Here is a 20,799-nt window from a genome sequence, read left to right as displayed (position 1 = left end):
TGGTCCCTCTTTTAAAAGTTGAGTGTCAAGTCATAGAGATTTTTATTTGTTACATCCTATAGGATTTGGTTATTTTACTGCATCCAAGAGCTGACATTACATAAGGCAGTCTAGATTTCAATTGTTGCAAATATTTTACGTATCTATCAAACCACCCATTTCCCAGAATACTAGAGAATAAGAGATTCTAAAGAATTATTTTGTTACCTGAGGTCATATCACTTCAAATTGTCTTTTGTCCTCCTACTCTTGATTTTGAAATTTCAATGAAATCACCATATTCTCTTCTCTGCCTTCATAAGATGAGACCAGTTAATCTATACTTTGATTCTGAGGCTTTTATATGCTTCAGAATTCTCACATCAGCATTAGTAATAAGAAAAACTACTGGGGTGATCCTGGGCATATATCTGATGGAAAGTAAATCAGTAAGTATAGATAGAGATCCTTGCATGGCCATGTTCATTGTGGCATTACTCATAATAACCAAGCTATGAAAATAGCCAGATATGATACAACTGATGAGTGGATAAAGAAAATGTAGTATATATACACAATGGAGTATTTATTCAGCAATAAAGAATGAAAGTATAGTACTTAAAGGAAATGAGTGAAACTGAAGATCATAATGTTAAGCCAAACAAGACAAACTTAGAAACACAAAGATCATACTTTTTGTCATATGGGGAATCTAGGCCTAATACATATGCATGTAGATGCATGTATGAAAATACCATAATAAAACTCATGAAATTTTTTAAAAAGAGAAGATTGGGATAAGAAAGAGTAATAGAAGGATGGGAATGTGGCTTAGTGGTAGAGTGCTTGTCTAGCATGCATGAGGCCTTGAGTTTGACTCCTCATAACCACATAAACAGAAAAAGCCAGAAGTGGCACTGTGGCTTAAGTGGTAGAATGCTAGCCTTGAGCAAAAAGAAGCCACGGACAGTGCTCAGGCCCTGAGTTCAAGCCCCCGGACTGGCAAAAAAAAGAGGAAAGAGTAATATAGAGGTAAATATGGTCAAAATATATTGTATGCATGCACAGAAATAACAAAATTAACCACCACTGTACAGGCAATATACACTAATAAAAATACTGGAGTGAAGTTATAAGACCTAGAATTCACATCTACCCAGACCTGATTATCCCCTGGAATAAACATTGCTTTTATTAAAATCAAAAGTAAGGCAAGTTTTCTCTCCTCTCTTTCTCTCTCCCTCTGTCTCTGTCTCTCTCTATATATATATATATATGTCTGTCTGTCTCTCTCTTTCAGCTTATTTTCAAAGGAGGACTGAAGGAGAGGCTCTGTTAAGGAAGAGTTAGTAACAATATAGAAAACAATATAGAAAATGATATCCCCATTTCAAATGAGTGCAATTGAAACCACTATCATCAGAATAACCTAGACTTGGAGTTATTATTAAAAATAATATAAATGATTATGCTGGTTTTCCTAGTTATGAATGTGCTTAGAATGTCAAAGTTTGTGCGGTATTAGCTATTTGAGTACATTGGGGGAGCAATTTGTAAAGGAAGGATCACAAACTCCATTTAGGCCTTTTAGCCACCCTGGCTGCAGTGATGTGGGCAAAAGTGACCAAAAAATGCTATACAGTATTCTTAGTTGTTTCTCTTCATTTTTCTTTTGCTTGTTCCCACTTTGGCTTCAGAAGTTATATATGTCTGGGAAACTGACACTGCAAAGTTCTGGCGTGTCCCCTGCCCTGATGCTAAGGGATAAATATAGATCTCAACCACTACAGAAATTTGGCCAGGATTCCAAGGGGTGTGTGTATGAGGGGCAGTGACTGATGGGGCCACTCTGATGTGTGGGCTAGGAAAAAAATACTTCTTTATGTCCAAGACCTTCTTTGAAGCAGAAGGGTTAAAGCAGACTTGCCTCTGAAATCTGAAAGTATAATCCACATTTTAAGGAGCTCATGGATTGACACAATAAGGAATATTGTAGGTGGCTTAGAGTGTGTGGAGGGGAAGGGGGTGGAGAGAGCAAAGGGAATCTTCCCTGACACCCTAGATCCTTCTGCATGAGATCAGCCTTATGAAAAAAGCAAGTTATTCTTGGCCATCTCCCCTCACCCCAACTCCCACCCACACCCCACCCCCTACACACACTGATATCCAACTCTCAATTGAGAAGAATATGACTTAAGATTTCCATTGGGCCCATCATATCTCTGGTGCTGGAGAAGGGCAAGGGGTGGAAAGACTCATGAAGGTGGGGGTGAGTCGCTCATCCTCGTGACCAGAATATCTCCCCCTCCCTGTAATGATGATCTTGCTTTTCCATAAGGGCTTTCCTTTGATTCAGGGAAAGGGCCAACCAATGAGAGAGGGGCATGTTAGATTATTTTGGGGAAGGGCTTGTGCCAACAAGATTCACTTTTACCAGGCGCCAAGTGTCCCCAGCAACCAGTGTCTCCTGTACCAGCAGAAGCTCCAGAACTCTCACCCACTTGCCTGCCTCTGCCGCGTATCGGCCCACTGAACAGCCATGAGAAGGCAACTCCGGTCCAGAAGGGCTCCAGTCTTTCCTTACGGTTATGGCTACAGACTTGTGAGTCCCAGGGAGCAGAATATTTTACTGTCCTCTTTTTCATGTGGTGGGGGTGGGGGCTGTGTAGGCCTTGAGAGTATGGCCTCTTCTTCTTGAGAAGAGAAGAAACAGAAAAGTTTGGAGAAACTCGGGTTTCAAGGAAGAGCGGTGATTCCAAAAACCCTAGGGCACCAAGAAGGAAGAATCCTATTTTCCTATGGAACAAAGATAAGGAAAAGGAAAGAAATCAGAGAATAATGGCCTTCTGAAGTTTTTTCTTGGGAGTCTGGAATTTGAATAGATGATTTGGAGTCTGGAAGTAGATGTTTCATTGTAAGAAATTTAGCCAAGGGAAAGGAAAGAGGAAATGAAAGGCACTGCCTACCCAGCTGTCTCAGTCCCTTTGGGTGGTAGCTTCTTAGAACCCAGCTGCTCTTTTTCTAAAGCATAAGTGGCAATTGTAGCTACAATCATAGAATCCTCGATAGAAACTAGGAAGATGCTTCGATATCAGCTTTCCAGAACTCCTCATTATACAAAGGAAGTATTGGGACTCAGAGCCTCAGGGTGACCTGCAAGTTAGTGGTGGCACCAACTTGAGAATGCATCGCTCCTCATTAATAACCTTGTGCTCTTTCCACTGTATTTGAAGTATACAACTCCCTAGGCCCTTATCCACCACCACACATTTACTTCCTTGCCTGACAGCTCATCTGGCCTAACACACACACACACACACACACACACACACACACACACACACACATCACCTTTGGTATCACAATTTATCTCAAGGATGCATTAAAAATTATTTGACTGAAAAGTTTCTTCACATTTATTTCACTGTAAATCATTAATATATAATATAACAATAACCTGGAGGGGGAGATATTCTGACAGGTTCCACAGAGAGAATTGTCATCTGAATCCCAGAAAGAAATAAAGAATGATCCATTTTTCTTTGGATGTGACCACTTATATATCCAGGGAATTCAGTGAAGAGTGCCAAAGAGTCAGCATACCCCATGTCAATAGAGGACTTCCCCTGGCATTCTAGCAGCAGTTTGTAAAATCTTGATATCCCAGATTTGCTTGTAGCTCACTGTAGTCAAAGTATGTGGGGAAGATGTAATTATTGCTTACTTGATTGAGTATGTATGCAATGTCACTAAAACTGTTGTGTCTAATTTGTTATTTGTCATGAAGTTTTGAGTTAAGGTATACTGAACAATCTGGCTTTTATAATCCTTGATGATGTTTAAAGAGAAATTAATGAAATTGTACATTTAACTTTTTCCCATAAAATTAACCAGCCATTCAGATGTTTACAAAGTGCTTTTCAATGCAGGGTGAAAATTTATCCTTTGGGTCATACTGTGTTTATATATTTATATATTTAGATTGCTCAAAATGGAGCCACCTTCTGTCCTTCAGACTTCCCTTTTAGGGAAACATGATGGCCTTAGCACACGCCCACCACCGTATCCCAGCATAATCTCACACACTGTCACATGAGGGTAATACCAGTTTAGGAAGTGGACAGTCTCATCACCGAAGGGTGTCCTACTGGATTTTAAAAAATAGTTGCATGAAAGTGCATTTCACAGAGAATTTCATTAATAAGAAACTCTTGAAGATGGCATCTCTTGCACAATGTGACAGTCCCTGGAAGCAGAGAAGAGAGGGGGAAAAAAAGAGACATTTGTGATTCCTGAAGGAAGACTCAGGTGGTGGGAGTCTGTGAAAGGATATTAGCTGTGAGAAGATTAATTCTTCCCAGGAGGGTAAGGCTTTAATGACAAGTCACTTTTAATAGGATTATCATGAGAGCTTATTTCTACAAATAAGATCAGGCTGAGGCAATGGGCAGGTGCTTCCTCCATAGAGCAGAGGTGCAAGGCAGGGAGAGGCAATAAGGACAAAAAAGAAATTGCCTAGAAAATACGCAGAATATGAATTCTTCCAGGACAAAATATTACATTTCAAATTCTCTGATACTCTGGTGCAGTAGAGGCCATAATTACTTCCCAATCTAGTGCACATGACTACTGAAGTCAGAGTATTCACCCAGAGTTACTGTATTCTGATTTTTAAGTCAGGCAGGTATCATTGACATTTCCTTAGTACTGACTGTGGGCTTCAAACTGTGGTTGGCCAGCAAGAGGTTAGAAAATATAGACTGTTCCACTGGGTGCTCAAAGCCTGATTTAAGAGATCCAATGTGTATATAGCTGCACATATAAGTGAAAGATATCTAAGAATATGTGTTGATCCATTCAACATCAGCTGCAGCTGACATACAAGGTTTATTTTTCCTAAGTTTATACTAAACACCCATATCAGAGTCAGAAATCTCAGGCACACAGAATCCAAGACATTACCATGCTTCCTAAGTTACTTCTAGGCACTGTGCTCATAGTGATAGGGGAGGAACATCATTGTCCAGAGTATCAAGAGACATAGGTTCTGAGGAATGTCTTCTTTATCTTTAATTTTCTGCATAGCTTTCGTCTGATCTTGTCCTCTCTCTGACACTCAGATGGAAAATCCCTGTCAGTTCTGATATGGCATATGATATGAACAACTTAGGCAACAATTTAAAAGTACCTATACTCGAGAGCTAGATAGTTCTGGGTAGACCAAATGTTGAGATTAGAGCCTTGCCGTTCTGTATCACTTACACTGAATCTGTACAATGCAATTTGCTGAGCTCCCCAAAGACAGCCTTTTTCCCCCTGAGTGTCCTCTAAGTGGCCTTTGAAGAATCAGGCAAGAAGGGGGCAGTACAGAGCCCCTGACCTCTAGCATTCGACATATCCAACCCCAACAGGTGTACAGGTTCCAACACTCTTCAGACTTGGACAGCAGAGAGAAAGGGAAGGTGGCCTCATTTTCTGCTGCTGCAGTGAACCTTGGCAGGCACCCAAAGAGTTTGTGGCTGGTAGGCATTTGAAACATCACTTGGTGAAGTCAGTGGGCCTTCCTGCCTGCCTGCCTGCCTTCCTTCCTTCCTTCCTTCCTTCCTTCCTTCCTTCCTTCCTTCCTTCCTTCCTTCCTTCCTTCCTTCCTTCCTTCCTTCTCCCTCCCTCCCTCCCTCCTTCCCTCCTTCCCTCCCTCCCCTCCCTTCTTTCCTTTCTTCCTCTCTTCCAGTCTGTCTCTCTCCCTTATTTTTGCTTCTTTTAATTTCGGTCTAATTTTCTTAGAACCATCTAGAACAAGAATACAGTTTTAGCTCTCAAGTAAGCATTTTAATCAATGAATCCAAAATAAATAACCAACCCTTGGTGTTGGAAGCATGGTTTAGTTGGTAGAGCACTAGCCAGTGAATGAAAGCATTGGGTACTGAATTTGATTCCTGGTCTTGGGCTTAAAAAAGAAAAGAAAAAAATCAACCAACCAACTACTATATGCTGAGTTTTATTATGTGCCCAGTTTTTTTTTTATGTTGGTTTGTCTAGGAATCAGCGAAGGCTAACAGAGTATCAGTTGGGGGTCCCAGCTTTCAAGTGGTCCATCTTATCCAGCTTAAGGTAGCAAGTAACAAATAAACCTTTATTCCTTGTTTCTGTTGAAAAGACAATAATAAGTTCTGAAGTACAGCAGTTGGCCTCTCCTCTTAAGATCTCTCCCAGGCTATTTTTAGGCACAACTTGGGATGGTAAGGTTGAACAGCTGAGAGTGTTAGTATAAAGATGGCTCAGGCTAGGAATTTGCTATCATAGATATAAGTGTCTAAAACTACTCCATCCTCCACTATGAGCTCAGCTCTGTCTTGCCAGGTCAAAGGTAAGTGGGAGGGCAAGGCCCCAGGACAGCATATTGGTATGAGATGTCCTATGGGAAGAGCTCAAAAGCCTGAAGCTGAAAATAAAACATGCACCTCTGTGCAAAGAGTACTAATTCAATACGGGTCATAGAAAGGATATTATTTTTTCCACAAGAACAGAAAGAAAATCTACCTCTTGTAACAGTGAGTATGTTTAAGGGTAAGTGGAAATTTGAAGTGTCTCCAAATATTGAGTTGTTTCCACTTATTTTTGACTGGTTGGATGTGCCACTGGAAATTTTTTCAGAAGAAGGATTGTGTTTTGTCACTGTTCCAGGATGATCAGGATGAAGTGAATCAGAACTACTTAGCAGATGAAGAGGAGGAAGCAGAAGAAGAGGCTCAGGTGATGATGGCACTCGAACTGGAGGAAGAAGAAGATGAGGAGGAGAAAGAAGAGGATGAAGAGGAGGAAAAAGAGCAAAAAAAGGAAGAAGATGGTCAGGGTCAGCCAACAGGCAATACCTGGTGGCAGAAATTGCAAATGTTGAATGAATACTTATGGGATCCGGAGAGAAGAATGTCTCTGTCCCGAACAGGTCAGAGTTGGAGTAAGTCCCATTAACCCCAATGCCTCAGTCTGGTGTCCTTTGCATTTGGCGCAGTATCCAAGGCTCCTTTGCTCTATACTGGATGGGTCTGTTTCCAAACTTCTCTAAATATTTTACACAAAGACACTGATGCCTAGTAACATGCCTGCACTGTGGACAATTCCATCAGAACAAATTCCAGCTAGATGAACAAACTTAATTGTATAATTGAAATCCACTGGGCTCAGCATGAAATATAGATAGGCAGTGAAAATGAACTGAAAAACAACTGATTTTTTTTTAAGTCCCAGCTCTGTCATTTTCTATCCATGTGACAGTGGCTTATCATTTACTCTCTTAGCCTCAGTCTCCCTACCTGCCCAGTGAAAGAAAATATCCCTGCCTTGCCTCTCTCACAGGCTTAGCATGGGCCTCCCATAAGGTGTTAACAATGTAAGATTAGAAGTACCATGCTGAACACTATTTCTAGTATTTGTGGCTGAAACCCTTGAGAAGGGTTTAAGTATTATCACTTTACCTAGTAAAGTCAGAGAGCATCTCAGAACCCCATGATGGATCCAGGGGAATTGGGTTTAAGGAGATGATTAAGTCTGAGCTTCCTTCGTGCTCAATTGATGGTAGAATGTGTGTGTGTGTGTGTGTGTGTGTGTGTGTGTGTGTGTGTGTGTGTGTGTGTGTGTGTGTCTGTGCTGGTCTTGGAGTTTTAACTGAATTCTTGGGTTCTGTCCCTGAGCTTTTTCAATCAAGGCTAACACTTTACCACTTTGACCAACAGAGCCACTTCTGGTTTTCTGGTGGTTAATTAGAGATGAGAGTCTCATGGATTTTCCTGCCCCAACTGGCTTTGAACTCTCAGCTTCCTGAGTAGCTAGGATTACAGACCTGAGCCACCAGTGCCTAAATTGACAGTGAAATTTTATGCCTTTACTTCCTTTTCTTTGGTCTACATGCTTTACCATTTTCACTTCACAAGCTTCTATTCCCTTTCCAGTGTCCTATGTGCTTTAAAAAAAAAAAAACTATTCCTGCTGAGTCTCAGGACATTATGCTTGAAGTAAAATTCACACTTGCTGTATTCTACCCAGTGCCCAGAAAGTGAGCAGCTGCTGATTTGTAACTCAACTAATCCACGAGCGAAAAAAAATAGAGATACCATGGATGAAGTAAGAGTTCTCTGCTGCCAAAATCTAGGTTGCTGAAGTTGGTGGCCATGCCTTCCAAAGGACCCTTTGGCTGTGAATTCTCTCCTTCATAGTTAATGCTGCTAATTTAGCTCAGTTAGAGTCAAACAGCCAGACCTATTTCTTGGAATCAGGAATAGCAGGTGTGGGGCTTAAAACAACACCCGTCACCCATTGCCCTCCTCAGTTCCCAGCCCCACCCTGGGCCTTTCCCTCAAACTCTCAACTGGAACAAATGTACCATTTAAGGGACATTCTGACATTCTGAAAACTGCAGACAAATGCTGGACAGTCATTGGAGTTCCAAAGAGGGCACAGCTGTTTGTTGCTTGCCTAAAGAGAACTGGAAAATTAGACCTTGTGAAAAGCAAGAGTAATTCTGAGAAGAAAAACCATGCATTAACCCCTAAACTGCCACCTTTTGAAATTCCCCAGATATGCTCACATAAATTGCTCTAGTGGATGGCAATCCATAAGCCAATAGAAGGGAACAAGGAAAGAAGTTTCAATACCTGGGGAATATGTGTCAGGAGAGAGGCCATATGACTATGGTAGGCTGTAGCCAGACTCCTGATTAGCAGATCTAAAAATCAGGCTTCTTCTGTTGAACTCTCATTGGGAAAAGGACAAGGGGTAGTATGAATGCTTAGGCTATTAAAACAATAGCTTGTTGCCTTGTTTCCTGACAGCAAGGTCCATTAGAGCATTTAATCATCCTGTTCCAACCTGGACATCAACAAGTCCAACCTATGTACCCAGCCTATTAATATACTCTTGGCTTTTAATTTGGTAGCCAGGCAACCCCTTATTCTTAGGAACTATATGCTATTTTATTAGATACTGACAAGAACCATATAAGGTAGTAATATTATTAACTCCGTTTTGCAAATGCAGAAACTGAGGCTTAGAGAGCATAAGAAACTAACCTAAAGCCACACAGTAACTAAGTGACAGTGCGCTAGGTTTCAAATACCACAGTTTTTTCTCTTGCTAGAAAACTTCATGCCAGTGACTGGATGAGCTGTTTTGATAGGAAGAGTAAACAGTTGGTAGTTGTGAGTACTTAGTGGTCTAGCCAAGACTGGGTGTGTGTCGGGTGGGAGTGGGGCAATTCAGGGAAAACTCTAGATGAACTACTTGAGGGCTCCAAGTAAAATTTGAACATCTGGAGCAAAAAGGAAAGAAGGGATTGATGAGTCCAGATAACGACCATTCTTAGTTTTGCTGAGGGGGGTGAGTGGGATTAAAATAGTTAACCCACACTCCGGGGCATCCCTTCCTGAGTGAGCCTCAGTGATATTCTCCCATCTAGAGCTTCCTGGCCATTCATCCTAAAGGGGAAAAAATAAAGATATGGCCAAGGGAAAATATTTGTGTTCCATTTTTTCCTTCCATGTATGAAACTGAGTCTTTGGGTTTCCTGGGATGGTGCCAAGAGTTAATCCATTCCCAGGATGGGGGTGGTAATATAGAAATGGAGGAGGCCTAGGGACACATCCCATTAGGATAGTCAGTGATCAATAGCTGAAAATCACTGGCTCTTCTCTAGAGAAAACTGAGTCAACATGTTCATGTTCCAGTTCAGCTTTGATTCATCTTATAAAGATTCAGTTCCCTTTACAGTTGGATAGCAAGAGTTCACTCACTCTCTCTCTCTCTTAATTTTATTTGCTTCATGGTTCAATTTAAAAATTTATATATGAATTCCGTTTAGGGTACAGCAATGTTATGTGGTTTGTTTTGGTTTCTGTCATGATTCATTTCAAGTCTTCCAACACTATGTCACTGCTATGAGCGAAGCCAAATATTGTTGCCTGAGAGGTCCCCTAGGAAAGCTTGGAAAGAACTTCTAGTCAGCAATGTCATGCTCATTCACCTTACTCTCTGCTGCCTAGTCTCAAGGCAAGCCTAGTCCTAAGGCCTCCCACAGAAAAACATTTCAAACAACTATGCTTCTGCTCCTATAATAGTAATAATAATAACAACAATAATGATGTATATCAGTTACAGATCATTCAATGTCTTCTGGGCTCTATGCTATGGTGTTCAGATGAATTACATAATGTAATAAATAAGTACTATTATTGCCCTCCTTTTCCTGATGAGGACATTGAGGCTAGAGTGGGGCATAGTATGTCCAAGATTCAACAGCTAGGAAGTGGTATTGTAAGTGTTAAGCTTATTCTCATTTATCTGCAAGGAATCCAGGATACAGAGAGATTCTTTAAATTGTCCAAGGTCATAGACAGCAAGTGTCAGTGATTAAGTACCATTTCCTCTTCTCTTCCTTGTGCCTGCATCAGTGTTCTCTTTGAAAACCTGAGCCACTTCAACTTTGCTAAAGATGAATACGATTTGAAATAAGTAGAGTAAAACCTCACTATGTCTTGATTAGAGGCAAGTCCAGTGGAAATTAATCAAAAACTTGAATTATAGACTGTATGAAAAGAAATGCTGTTTGCATCACTTGCAAATACATATAATCATTGGAACCAAGCTGCTAGAACACTTCAGAGCACCTGCCTTAATAAATGGTGAAGAATGATTTGTACTGAGGACAATAAATGTTGCCCAGAGGACTTTAAAGCACTGTGCTCTCTGCAATGCTTTAATCTCCACTCCCCTGCAATCTTGCTCATGGTTGTCGGGCAGTTGTAATCCTGTCTACTGGAAGGTAAACTGAAATCAGATCATAGCATGATCTTTACCAATTCCAGATTGATGACATTTGAATAAGCAAGGGTATGCTGAATTTGAGGAATTTTTTTAAGCCACCAGGGTCTTGGTGGCTCATGCCTGTAATCCTAGCTACTTGGGAGGCTGAGATCTGAGACTCATGGTTCCAAGCCAGCCCAGCCAAAAAAGTCTATGAGACTCTTAGCACCAATTAACGATACCCAAAAAAAAGCCTGAAGTGGAGGTATGGCTCAACTGCTTAGAGGACTAGCCTTGTGCAAAAAAAAAGCTCAGAGACAGCACTCAGGCCCAGAGTTCAAGTCTCAGGTCAGGCATGCATGCACACACATGCACGCACGCACGCACGCATGTGCCATCTCAAATCTGGCTTGGTTCTAGGTCATGAGTTCAGTGGAGAGTCAGAACTTGTTGGCAAGCACTGACCACGGTCATCTTTGATTGCTCTGCAGGCCTGATTTTAGTCATTTACTTCTTCTTCTATGCTTCTCTGGCTGCTGTGATCACTGTCTGCATGTACATGCTCTTTCTGACCATCAGCCCGTACATGCCGACCTTCACTGAAAGGATGAAGCCTGGTGAGTGTGCCCAAATGCCCTGTGTTGTCAGAACTCTCTGGACAGAAATCCGCTTGCACAGCATGTTCAGCTTCAATTAAATTTGGTTCTTCCCGGTAATGACTTAAGAGATTCAATTATTAAGAGTAAAAGTAAAATGGTACTTGGCAAATTATGGTCCTTTTCATTTTGATTGCCTGGGGGGAAATGGTTTCATGGGAATCAATACAAAAAATGATCCAAGAATGGGTTAATATATCCAAGACCTGTTTTCATTGCCAGGAGTTATGATCAGACCCTTCGCTCATAGCCTTAATTTCAACTTCAACGTTTCTGAACCTGAAACTTGGCAGCATTATGTGATTAGCCTAAATGGCTTTCTCCAGGGTAAGTAAGTTCCTCTGAATGGTGGAAAGCTCTTTTGAAAGGTGATGGGTGGGAGATCAAAATTCAAAATTTACCTGACCCAGATATTCCAGTCTCAGTAATGCCAGTCCATTGTGGTCTTTTCTTGCTTTGAATCCTCCTCAGCACCCCTTATGTACTAAAAAAAAAAAAAAAAAAAAAAAAAAAAAAAAAAAAAAAAACCTACGCTAGTGTGTGATTGTGTGAGATGCATTGAAAGCATACCCGTTGACTCTACAGGAAGCACTTTGAGGCAAAAGGTTGTTTTCTCTTTGTGAAGGCCCTTATAGCACCTAGTTAAATCCTGAGAATATCCAAGTGGTCACCTTTATAAGTGATCACTTGTAAAAAACCATAATTTTTCTGGAGGGAGATAATGGTGAGGAAAAGAGAATGTTCTCCAGAACTAAACAGTTTCTGCCTCCTACACTTTAAGGTAAGATTTTTTTTTCTGGATGGGCTATCTGGAAGAGAGAAGCAAGTGCTTTTATTTAACAGCATTCTAGAAAGGAGTCAGAAGAATCATCTCTGGGTAGCATCACCTCAATAGTTTTACTCAAGTATTTTAGATGGATGTCCTCTTTAGTGTAACCAGACACATTTTCAGAGACTAGGACTTTGGGGCAAGTCCTTCCATGTGGCAAAAGCTGAGGCACTGGGTCCAGGTGCTGGTGGCTTACACTTGTAATCCCAGTTAGTAAGAAGGCTGAAATCTGAGGATCACAGTTGGAGGCCAGCCCAGGTTAGAAAGTGCATGAGACTCTTATCTCCAATTAATCACCAAAAAGTTGAAAATGGAGCTGTGGCTCAAGTGGTGGAGTGCTAGCCTTGAGGGGGATAATTAAAAACAGAACAAACAAACAGAAAAAAAACAGGACAGTGTCCAAGCCAAATCCAAGTCCCAGGACTGGCACAAAAATAAAATAAAAAGCTGAGGCATTAGCAGCTTGGTTAAGGTTAAACCCAGAGTATGTAGATTCTGTATTTTCCAGCTATCAGACATTCCCCTAGCTTTCTTTGGTGGCACATGTCAGTCATGCCAGCACTTGGGAGGCAGAGGCAGGAGGATCACTTGCACTTAAGAGTTACAGACCAGCTTGCAGACCAGCATTGGACATATAGTTAGACTTTGTATAAAAAAAGAAGCCCTCAATGTACACTGAGTTAGGAAGAGAATGATTGCTTACCATGTGGCAGGAAATGTTACTCACTTAACTTTAAATGTTTCCTCATTTAACTTTAACCAGGCATAATAAAGCCCAATCTCCTCATCTTATAAATAAGGAAACTGGTTCACCAAAGAGACACAATTTGCTCTACATCTCCTAGCAATGGGATCAGTATTTGAGCTCACCTGTTTTGACACTCATGCATTTATCCAGGGACCTGTGACACCAAGGCAGCAGCACCTGGGAGTTTGTTAGAAAGGTAGATTCTCAGGTCCTACCTCAGAGCTATTGAATCAGGGTCTTCATTTTAGCAAAATCTGCAGGCATTTAGTTTGAACTTTAAAGTTTGAGAAGTTCTCTTTTCATCTTTGGGCAGTGGTCATTTAAAAAGAAATTTGAACCTCAACTTTAAATTAGCAATGTTTGATGCTATATTTGAAGAAAATTGAGCTTTAGAATCCTCACCTATAGAATGAGAGAGCCGAGTTCTTCCTGATCCATGTAGTATCATTTTTGGCCACAGAAATATTTGGGACATCATACCCAGTATAGTATCTTCTTTTCTTTCAAAATACTTGTGGACTATCTTCAGTGAGTATATTGCTGGAATTTCTGCTAAGGGAACTCCTGACAAAGTGAGCAGATGGAGAAACACCAATTCTGACCTGATGATAGAGTCAGAAAATATTAGGGAAACCACTGGGGTTTTAGTTCCTAAGAGTAGATAATAGGTTCTGCTAAAAAGGAACACATATCTGAAATAGACATCCCAGAATACGTTTCATTCCCATGAGGACTGCAATTTTGCAGTAAGGGTCATGCTCATGTCGCATTATTTTTAATGGAACTACCTCAGGGGAAACAAAGAGCGTGTGATTGCAGCTTCTGTTTAGAAAGTTATTATGTGAGCTGGTGCTTGTTCGTTTAGAAGATTAAAACAAAGACTTGAATATAGCATTGTCAAAGGAAAAATAAAGGCCTAGCCATAATTGGTATTGAACTTAAATTCCCAGTTGCCTCTTAATAATAGTAAACCCAAGTCATAGTCATCCAGTACCTAGCATTATGATTTCAGTTTCACCTCTGTGGAGTCATAGGTTTACAATCTTCTCTGAAAAACTGAACAAAGGAAATTAAGGAATAAGAACTACTGAAAGCATGTCCTTCCCTGTAGCACCTAACATAACCTTTGTGAAACACCCATACTTTAGGCTATAATGACAGCCTTCAAGAAGAAATGAATGTAGACTGCCCCCCAGGACAGTACTTCATCCAAGATGGAGATGAAGATGAGGACAAGAAGGCTTGTCAATTTAAACGCTCCTTCCTGAAGAACTGCTCTGGTCTGGAGGACCCCACTTTTGGATACTCTACTGGACAACCTTGCATCCTCCTAAAGATGAACCGGGTATATTAGCCTTTATTATTTGATGATGATAAGTGGCTAAGCTTGGTTAGGAGGGCTGTGAACACTCCATTTCTTTTGTGCTCTGGTATTCTTCATACACTACAAGCTTGGCTATTTTAACCAACAGCATCAGAAATGCAAACAACTACGCTAAGCTCTCAATTCCTTTTTCTCCTTCATTGCTTCCTATCTTCATTCTTTCCCGTTCCCAAACCTGCCCCTGATGACTCTTACTGGGGTCCTAGCTGGGCATGTCTGCAACTCTAGCACCAAGGAGTCTTGTGCTATTTGCAACAGAGGATTGATACAGGGGATGTGGTGGGGAACAGTCCTTCCACCATCATCTCATGTCTTACTCACACTTTACCAGACACACTCCTCTTGAAACAAGAAAGTTCTTTATATCATTAGGGTCATTTTCATGAAATGTCCCCAATGTGTCAATATCAGACAGAAATATAACATGGAGTAAGTTGGACTGCAGGACTTGGAAGATGTTTTGTATTTTCTGATGTTTGTAATCATATCTGAGAGGGCAAAAGAGATAAAGTTAATGCCTAAACAGGGATGACTCAAGGGACAAAGGTTAGAAAGCCTATTTTATTTTCTGTCAAATTTGTGATAAAAGAAAGAGGAACAAAAACCCACTGGTTTGGTTTTCTTTTGCTAGATTGTAGGCTTTCGTCCCGAGTTTGGAGATCCAGTGAAGGTTTCCTGCAAAGTTCAGGTAAATTGTTTTTGAATAAGCAGTGTTGTTATTTCTGTTTCATGTTAAAGATCCTTTCCAAAGACTTACACATGAGAGAAATCATCTTTTTCGTAACTATACTTACCTGTAATGTCTTCAGACCTTCTTCTTTCCAGAAAGCATTCAATGCATGTACGTTTTTGTGTGTGTAGTGGGGAGGGGAGTAGGGTCAGTGTGTCACAATTTATACCTGTGAAAGCCAAAGACTGAACTTCAGCTAGGCCACAGCAGGGAACAGCGGATGTGCCAAGTCTTTAACTGGGATTCTGTTCACGCTTTTGCTTTTAGCTCTAATTATTTGTTTCTTTGAACTAAACAAACAGCTTTCATTAGAGTCATTAGTCCCTGATTTTCAAACTGAATTTCACATTTTGTAGCAATGACCAGTGGCACTGGGTGTTGCAATAACAAATGACTACAAGGGAAATATAAACAGAACTCCATTAATATGCTAATTAACTGTCCTTGGAGGGGCCATTAACTCCTATCTCATCTGTACCAATTAGAAACTTGTAGGAGCAAGCCCTAGATCTTGCATTTGTTTCTTAAACAGGCAGTAGTTTCTTCCTGTTCAATGACATCAACTGAACCCCCTAGCCCTGGACAGTTCTTGCCAATGAGGCTAGATAATTCCATTGTCAGTGCTAGAAATAAAGGTCAAAACTCTAGTTCTCTTGGTGGCAGATCATAGCAAAGTATCAATCAGCAATTATTCAGCCAATAGCTCATGTTTAGAAAGTATTTGTTGACCTTATTAGATACTAGGTACTCTGCTAGATATTAGAGAAATATGACTGTCTCTGAAATCAGAGCAAAGAAGTATTGCAGGCACAATAAAAGGTACAGTAGGATCATTGAAGAGAAACAGATCAGTTCCATGTGAGAGGTGGTAGTGCTGAAGATGAGCTTTGAAAGGCCAAACAATATTTGCCAGGTGAGCAAAGTATATGTGTAAACAGTCCAACATGTGAAGTGTGACAAACCAAAGGAACTGATTTCCCAGGCCATTTGTAAAAGATAAATTTCATTAGTTATTTTTTAAAACAGATAAATAGAAATCATAAAAGTCAACTTGACGTTTTTCTTTTGTTGATGGTACTGAGGTTTGAACTCAAGGTCTCATACTTCATAAATGGGTGCTCTGACCACACTGAGCCATACCTCCAGCCCCGATTTCTGCTGTTTGTTTTTTTGAGATAGAATATCATTTCTTTCCCTGGGCTTGTATCTGGGCTGATCTACCTATATAAGGCTAGGATAATAGGCATTCCCCATGACATCCAGCTCTTCCAAGAAGGGGTCTCTTGGACTTTTTTTTAAATCCCTAACTGGCATTACAGTCATGTATCACTGATGCCCCACTTGCAACTCAGTCTTAAAGCTAGCATATATTTTTACTTTTCAGTGCTAGGATGTGACGAAGGGCCTTCCATGTTAGGCAAGTACTTTACCACCGAGTTCCATGTCAACTTTGTCAGTTGGGACAGGTCCTGCTAATGTAAGCTATTCATTTTTCAATGTACATTGAACCTTGCTGAGAACCTTAGGAGAAGTAACTATAACAGTCTCCATACAGTCTATAATAATCAATACTAGTCAAACCCACACCCGTTTGTGGAAATCAAGCAGGATGAGGTAATAACTCGTATAAATTATAGGGAGCTTACTTTACACCAAAAACAATTACAGTAACAAAAGCATCACATGACCCCAAGGAGTAACTGGCTAGCAGTAATGTACCATTTGTCCACATTAGTCACTTGACTCCTGCTATTTAGGGCAAGTCTAGTATATCAGCAGAATAGGCAGCCCCCACGTGTCATGATGGGATGAGAGTAGCCCTGTTGAATCATCTCCACTACCTGAGTCCCTTGTGATTCCTCTCCTGACTCTACCTACAGTAACTGAGCACTATAACGTGGTCAGAGACATAGGTTGCGCATCTATGCATTGTGTCCCTGTGTATCTAACCCAAATTCCAATAGAACTGAGCCCACAGTGTCCATGTTGTAAAGTGGGATTTAATAAATATATTTTAATTCATGCATGCTTCCGCTCCAAACTATAAGTCCAGGTGCTAGACCCAGTGTAATGCTTTGGAGAAGACTAGAGTATATGAAAAGCCCTTTACAGCCATTCTGCTTGGGCTCACTGGAGGCAAAAAGAGAGCCATACTGAACACCTGGGCTCCAACCTAGGCCTTCCAATTCAGTGTTCTTTGAACTGCAAAACTAAGGCAAAGCCATTCCTTGATAGTTCTCTGGACACAGGTCAAGGCTGATTTCTGCTGCATTCTACTTTTATGGTCTTCCTGGGACAATTGTTTGTGAGTCACACTGTGATTTCATCTGAGGTCCAAACCATTTTTGTTCAGAATTCAACTCACTCTGTGACTCAACATCCCACATACACCTTTTGCTTTCAGAGAGGTGATGAAAACAACATTCGATCCATGAATTACTACCCAGAGTCGGCTTCTTTTGACCTACGCTACTATCCTTACTACGGCAAACTGACTCATGTAAGTTTTATCTCTTCTTTTTTTTCCCCCTGTCATTAAGGGCTAAGAAAAACAGAAGGATTCCTGGGACTTATGGAAATTAGAGAGCAGTCAGTAGTAAAAAATAGATAAAGGGACTCCCTCTACAAATTTCTATCACAACTACATACCTTTCCATATCCTAAACAACTTCATATAGCTGGGCACCAGTGGCTTATGCCTGGCATCCTAGCTATTGAGGAGGCTGAGATCTGAGGATCACAGTTCAAAGCCAGCTCAAGCTGTAAAGACTGTGAGACCCTTATCTCCAATTAACCACCAAATAGCTAGAAGTGGAGCTGTGGCTCGAGTGCTAGAGCCAAGGTTGAACACCAATGCTCAGGGACAGTGGCTGGGCCCTGAATTCAAGCCCCAAGACCAGCACAAAAGAAAATGTCATATACTTTTTGTTCTAATTTCTATAATTTTCACGTGGGAAAATGATGATGAAGTAGTGCCTTCCCAAGCTCTCAGAGTTAGTGGCAAAGGTAGAAGCACACAAATCAGTACCATTGTGCTTAATCATGCTCAAACAACCACACTTCCTTGCTTCTCCTATTTGAAGCCTTTGGGTCAAGACTTAATCTCTTCTGTAGACACTTTACAGATACTAGTTCTGGTTTGATTCATGTCTGATATCCAGAAAATTAAATCACTTTGAGTCTGAATTGGTTTTCCCCAGAGGACAATCAGATATCTGACAGTGACTTATGAGAGAAATGGGTAATTTCTCCATGGTTTCCCAAGGCAGGAAGAGCTTGTCAGCTGCAATGGTCATTTGCAACTTGGCCTGATGCAATTTACTTAGTTCCCTTTGTGGAAGTTATGCTCTTTTGCATTTATAATTCATTATTATTTCACCTACAGGTTAACTACACCTCACCCCTGGTGGCGATGCACTTTACCGACGTAGTGAAGAACCAAGTGGTGCCTGTGCAGTGTCAGCTGAAGGGCAAAGGCATCATAAATGATGTCATCAATGATCGTTTTGTGGGAAGAGTAATCTTTACCCTGAACATAGAAACTTAAGAACTTCAGAACGCCACTCCCACTAGTTCCGTTTCTTGTTTTGTTTCTTATCCCTGGTAGCACCTGCATTCTTTTACTTCAATTAGGACACAGTCCCATAGATGACTAAGGCAGCACATCATCTCTCCTTGCCTTTGACATGTGTATGAAAGTGATATTGTGGGACCTGTTTGATTTTCTTTTAAGGTAGTCTTTCTTGATGAAAAATAGATTACATTCATTTCCTTTCCCTTCACTTAAAACTAAGACTCATTCTTACTGCCAAAAGCCTCACTTCAGTATAAACATAGTACTGGATAAAATCCTCAATAGCCATGCTTGGGAGATTGTCTATGATGCTTATACATTCATCATGTTTTCTGAACTTTTGTTGGTTTTAAAGGTGAGAGTACTTCCAACCCGAAAGATAAGCTAAACTTCTCCTTTCCCTTTTAAAAACTGCCTGGCAAGGTCCTTCTTTGACGATACCCATTCAAACTAATTCAGACTACACTTAAGACCACTCTATTTACAAAACTTTATATTCAGAGGACTTGAGAAACTGGATACTTCCCACAGGAAACTAAATACTGATTCAAACAGTACGTTATTATCAACTGGGACAGAAGAAATACTAAGTGGTTATTGTTCTGGGATAGAGATGAAGACCTTCCGTGTAAGTTACTTTTTTCTTTTTGGTGCTAGCACTGAGGCTTGAACTCATGGCCTGGGCACTGCCCCATAGGTTATTTTTTGTCCAAGACTAGTACTCTACCACTTGAGCCACAGCTCCACTTCCAGCTTTTTGCTGGTTAATTGGAGATAAGAGTCTCATGGACTTTTCTGCCTGGGTTGCTTTGAAATGCAATCCTCAGATCTAAACCTCCAGAGTAGCTAGGATTATAGGCATGAGCTACCAGCACCCTGTTTGTGCAGTTCTGGGGGAGGTGTGTTCCAGTGCAAATGTAGAAAATAATTATATATGGATGGGATTTGTGGTTGATTCCTTGCTCCATAGTATTATGGTACAAAGGAAAATATTCCTGCAAACAAGTTCGTCTCAGATTAAGGCAGAGGAGAAAACATAAATGATCTCCATTGGCCAATTCTTGAGCTGTTTGCTTGACAAAATGATTTTTGACAGTATAGTTTTCTTTGAGACTGTCACAGGTTATGTTGACCTCCAGCTACAGCCTTGAAGATTGAAATTAGGGTTTGTCGTCTAATACATGGCAAGACAGAAAGCTCCTGTCAGGCCACTCTGATGCCAAGGCTCATCGGCCAGTTTTGTTTTTTCTTTTAAAAAAATGACACGAGGCAGATGTTTATTCAGGTTGTGGATCATCCAAATTGGTTTATCTTATCTCTGGCCATGTGACCATTGAATTACTTCTTAACACCTCCACCAGGGGGAAGTCTAGAACAAAGAGAGAAGGCATACATCAGTGAAAAGCACAGTGTGTCAGGGTTCAAAGGGAGCTTAAATGCTACATAAATATTCACAGTCAATATCCTCTACCATGTTTACTTTCTTCCTAACAGGGACCTGGCAGGCTGGTGGAGAAACAAGTGAAAAAGTAACTGTGGTATAGTGTAACAAGAGTTATAAACCTAGTATGTGGAAAAGATGAGGAACAAGGAAAATAGCTATGTCTAATTGAGAATGAAGCCACAATCATGAAACAATTGTGTATTTTGTTATCTGGGATCAGTACATAAAACAAGTATTAAGAACTCAGAAGAATGGCAGGGAGTGATAGGACACTGGGCTAGACTTTGACTGGGGACTTTGACTTTTATTCAGTAGGTGAACAGAAGTCTGAAGCATTTTAATCAGGGAAACTGTAATTATGTTTGCATTTTAGAAAGAGCACTTGGCAATCATAATATGATGGGTGGGTTGGAGACAGTAAAGACTATGGAATGACAAGAAAGAAGAGTAAAAAAAATAACCACAAGGTTTTGAGTTTGGCTAAACCCAGGGAGATGGTGGATTGTTGATGAGGATTGGATATAAAAAAGAAGTTTGAAGTTGTTGAGATTAGATTGTACAATTTCAAGACTTGTGGGTTTTTTGGTCAGACATTGATGTAGAGAATGTAAATAGGTTGAGTTGGACAGAAGAAAAAGAGAACAAAAGCAACATTTGGTTA

The 20,799-nt window shown here is 40.6% G+C and overlaps 1 protein-coding gene across 2 annotated transcripts; it reads left to right on the top strand.

The window, feature by feature from the left end:
• The first annotated feature begins 2,518 nt into the window (after nt 1-2,518).
• Atp1b4 (ATPase Na+/K+ transporting family member beta 4) lies at nt 2,519-19,285 on the top strand. Of its 2 annotated transcripts, none has more exons than XM_048336092.1 (8): nt 2,519-2,581; nt 6,664-6,925; nt 11,265-11,390; nt 11,634-11,756; nt 14,155-14,351; nt 15,022-15,078; nt 17,525-17,620; nt 18,506-19,285. In XM_048336092.1, the coding sequence occupies exons 1-8, from the start codon at nt 2,519-2,521 to the stop codon at nt 18,665-18,667; spliced, it is 1,086 nt and encodes a 361-aa protein (XP_048192049.1). In that variant the 3' UTR covers nt 18,668-19,285. The 2 variants fall into 2 exon arrangements, with proteins under 2 accessions (XP_048192049.1, XP_048192048.1); XM_048336091.1 differs by having other exon boundaries at nt 6,664-6,937.
• The last annotated feature ends 1,514 nt before the right edge of the window (nt 19,286-20,799 follow it).

Source organism: Perognathus longimembris, chromosome 28, assembly GCF_023159225.1.
Source record: "Perognathus longimembris pacificus isolate PPM17 chromosome 28, ASM2315922v1, whole genome shotgun sequence".
NCBI lineage: Eukaryota > Metazoa > Chordata > Mammalia > Rodentia > Heteromyidae > Perognathus > Perognathus longimembris.
This window is presented reverse-complemented; position numbering and strand designations above follow the sequence as displayed.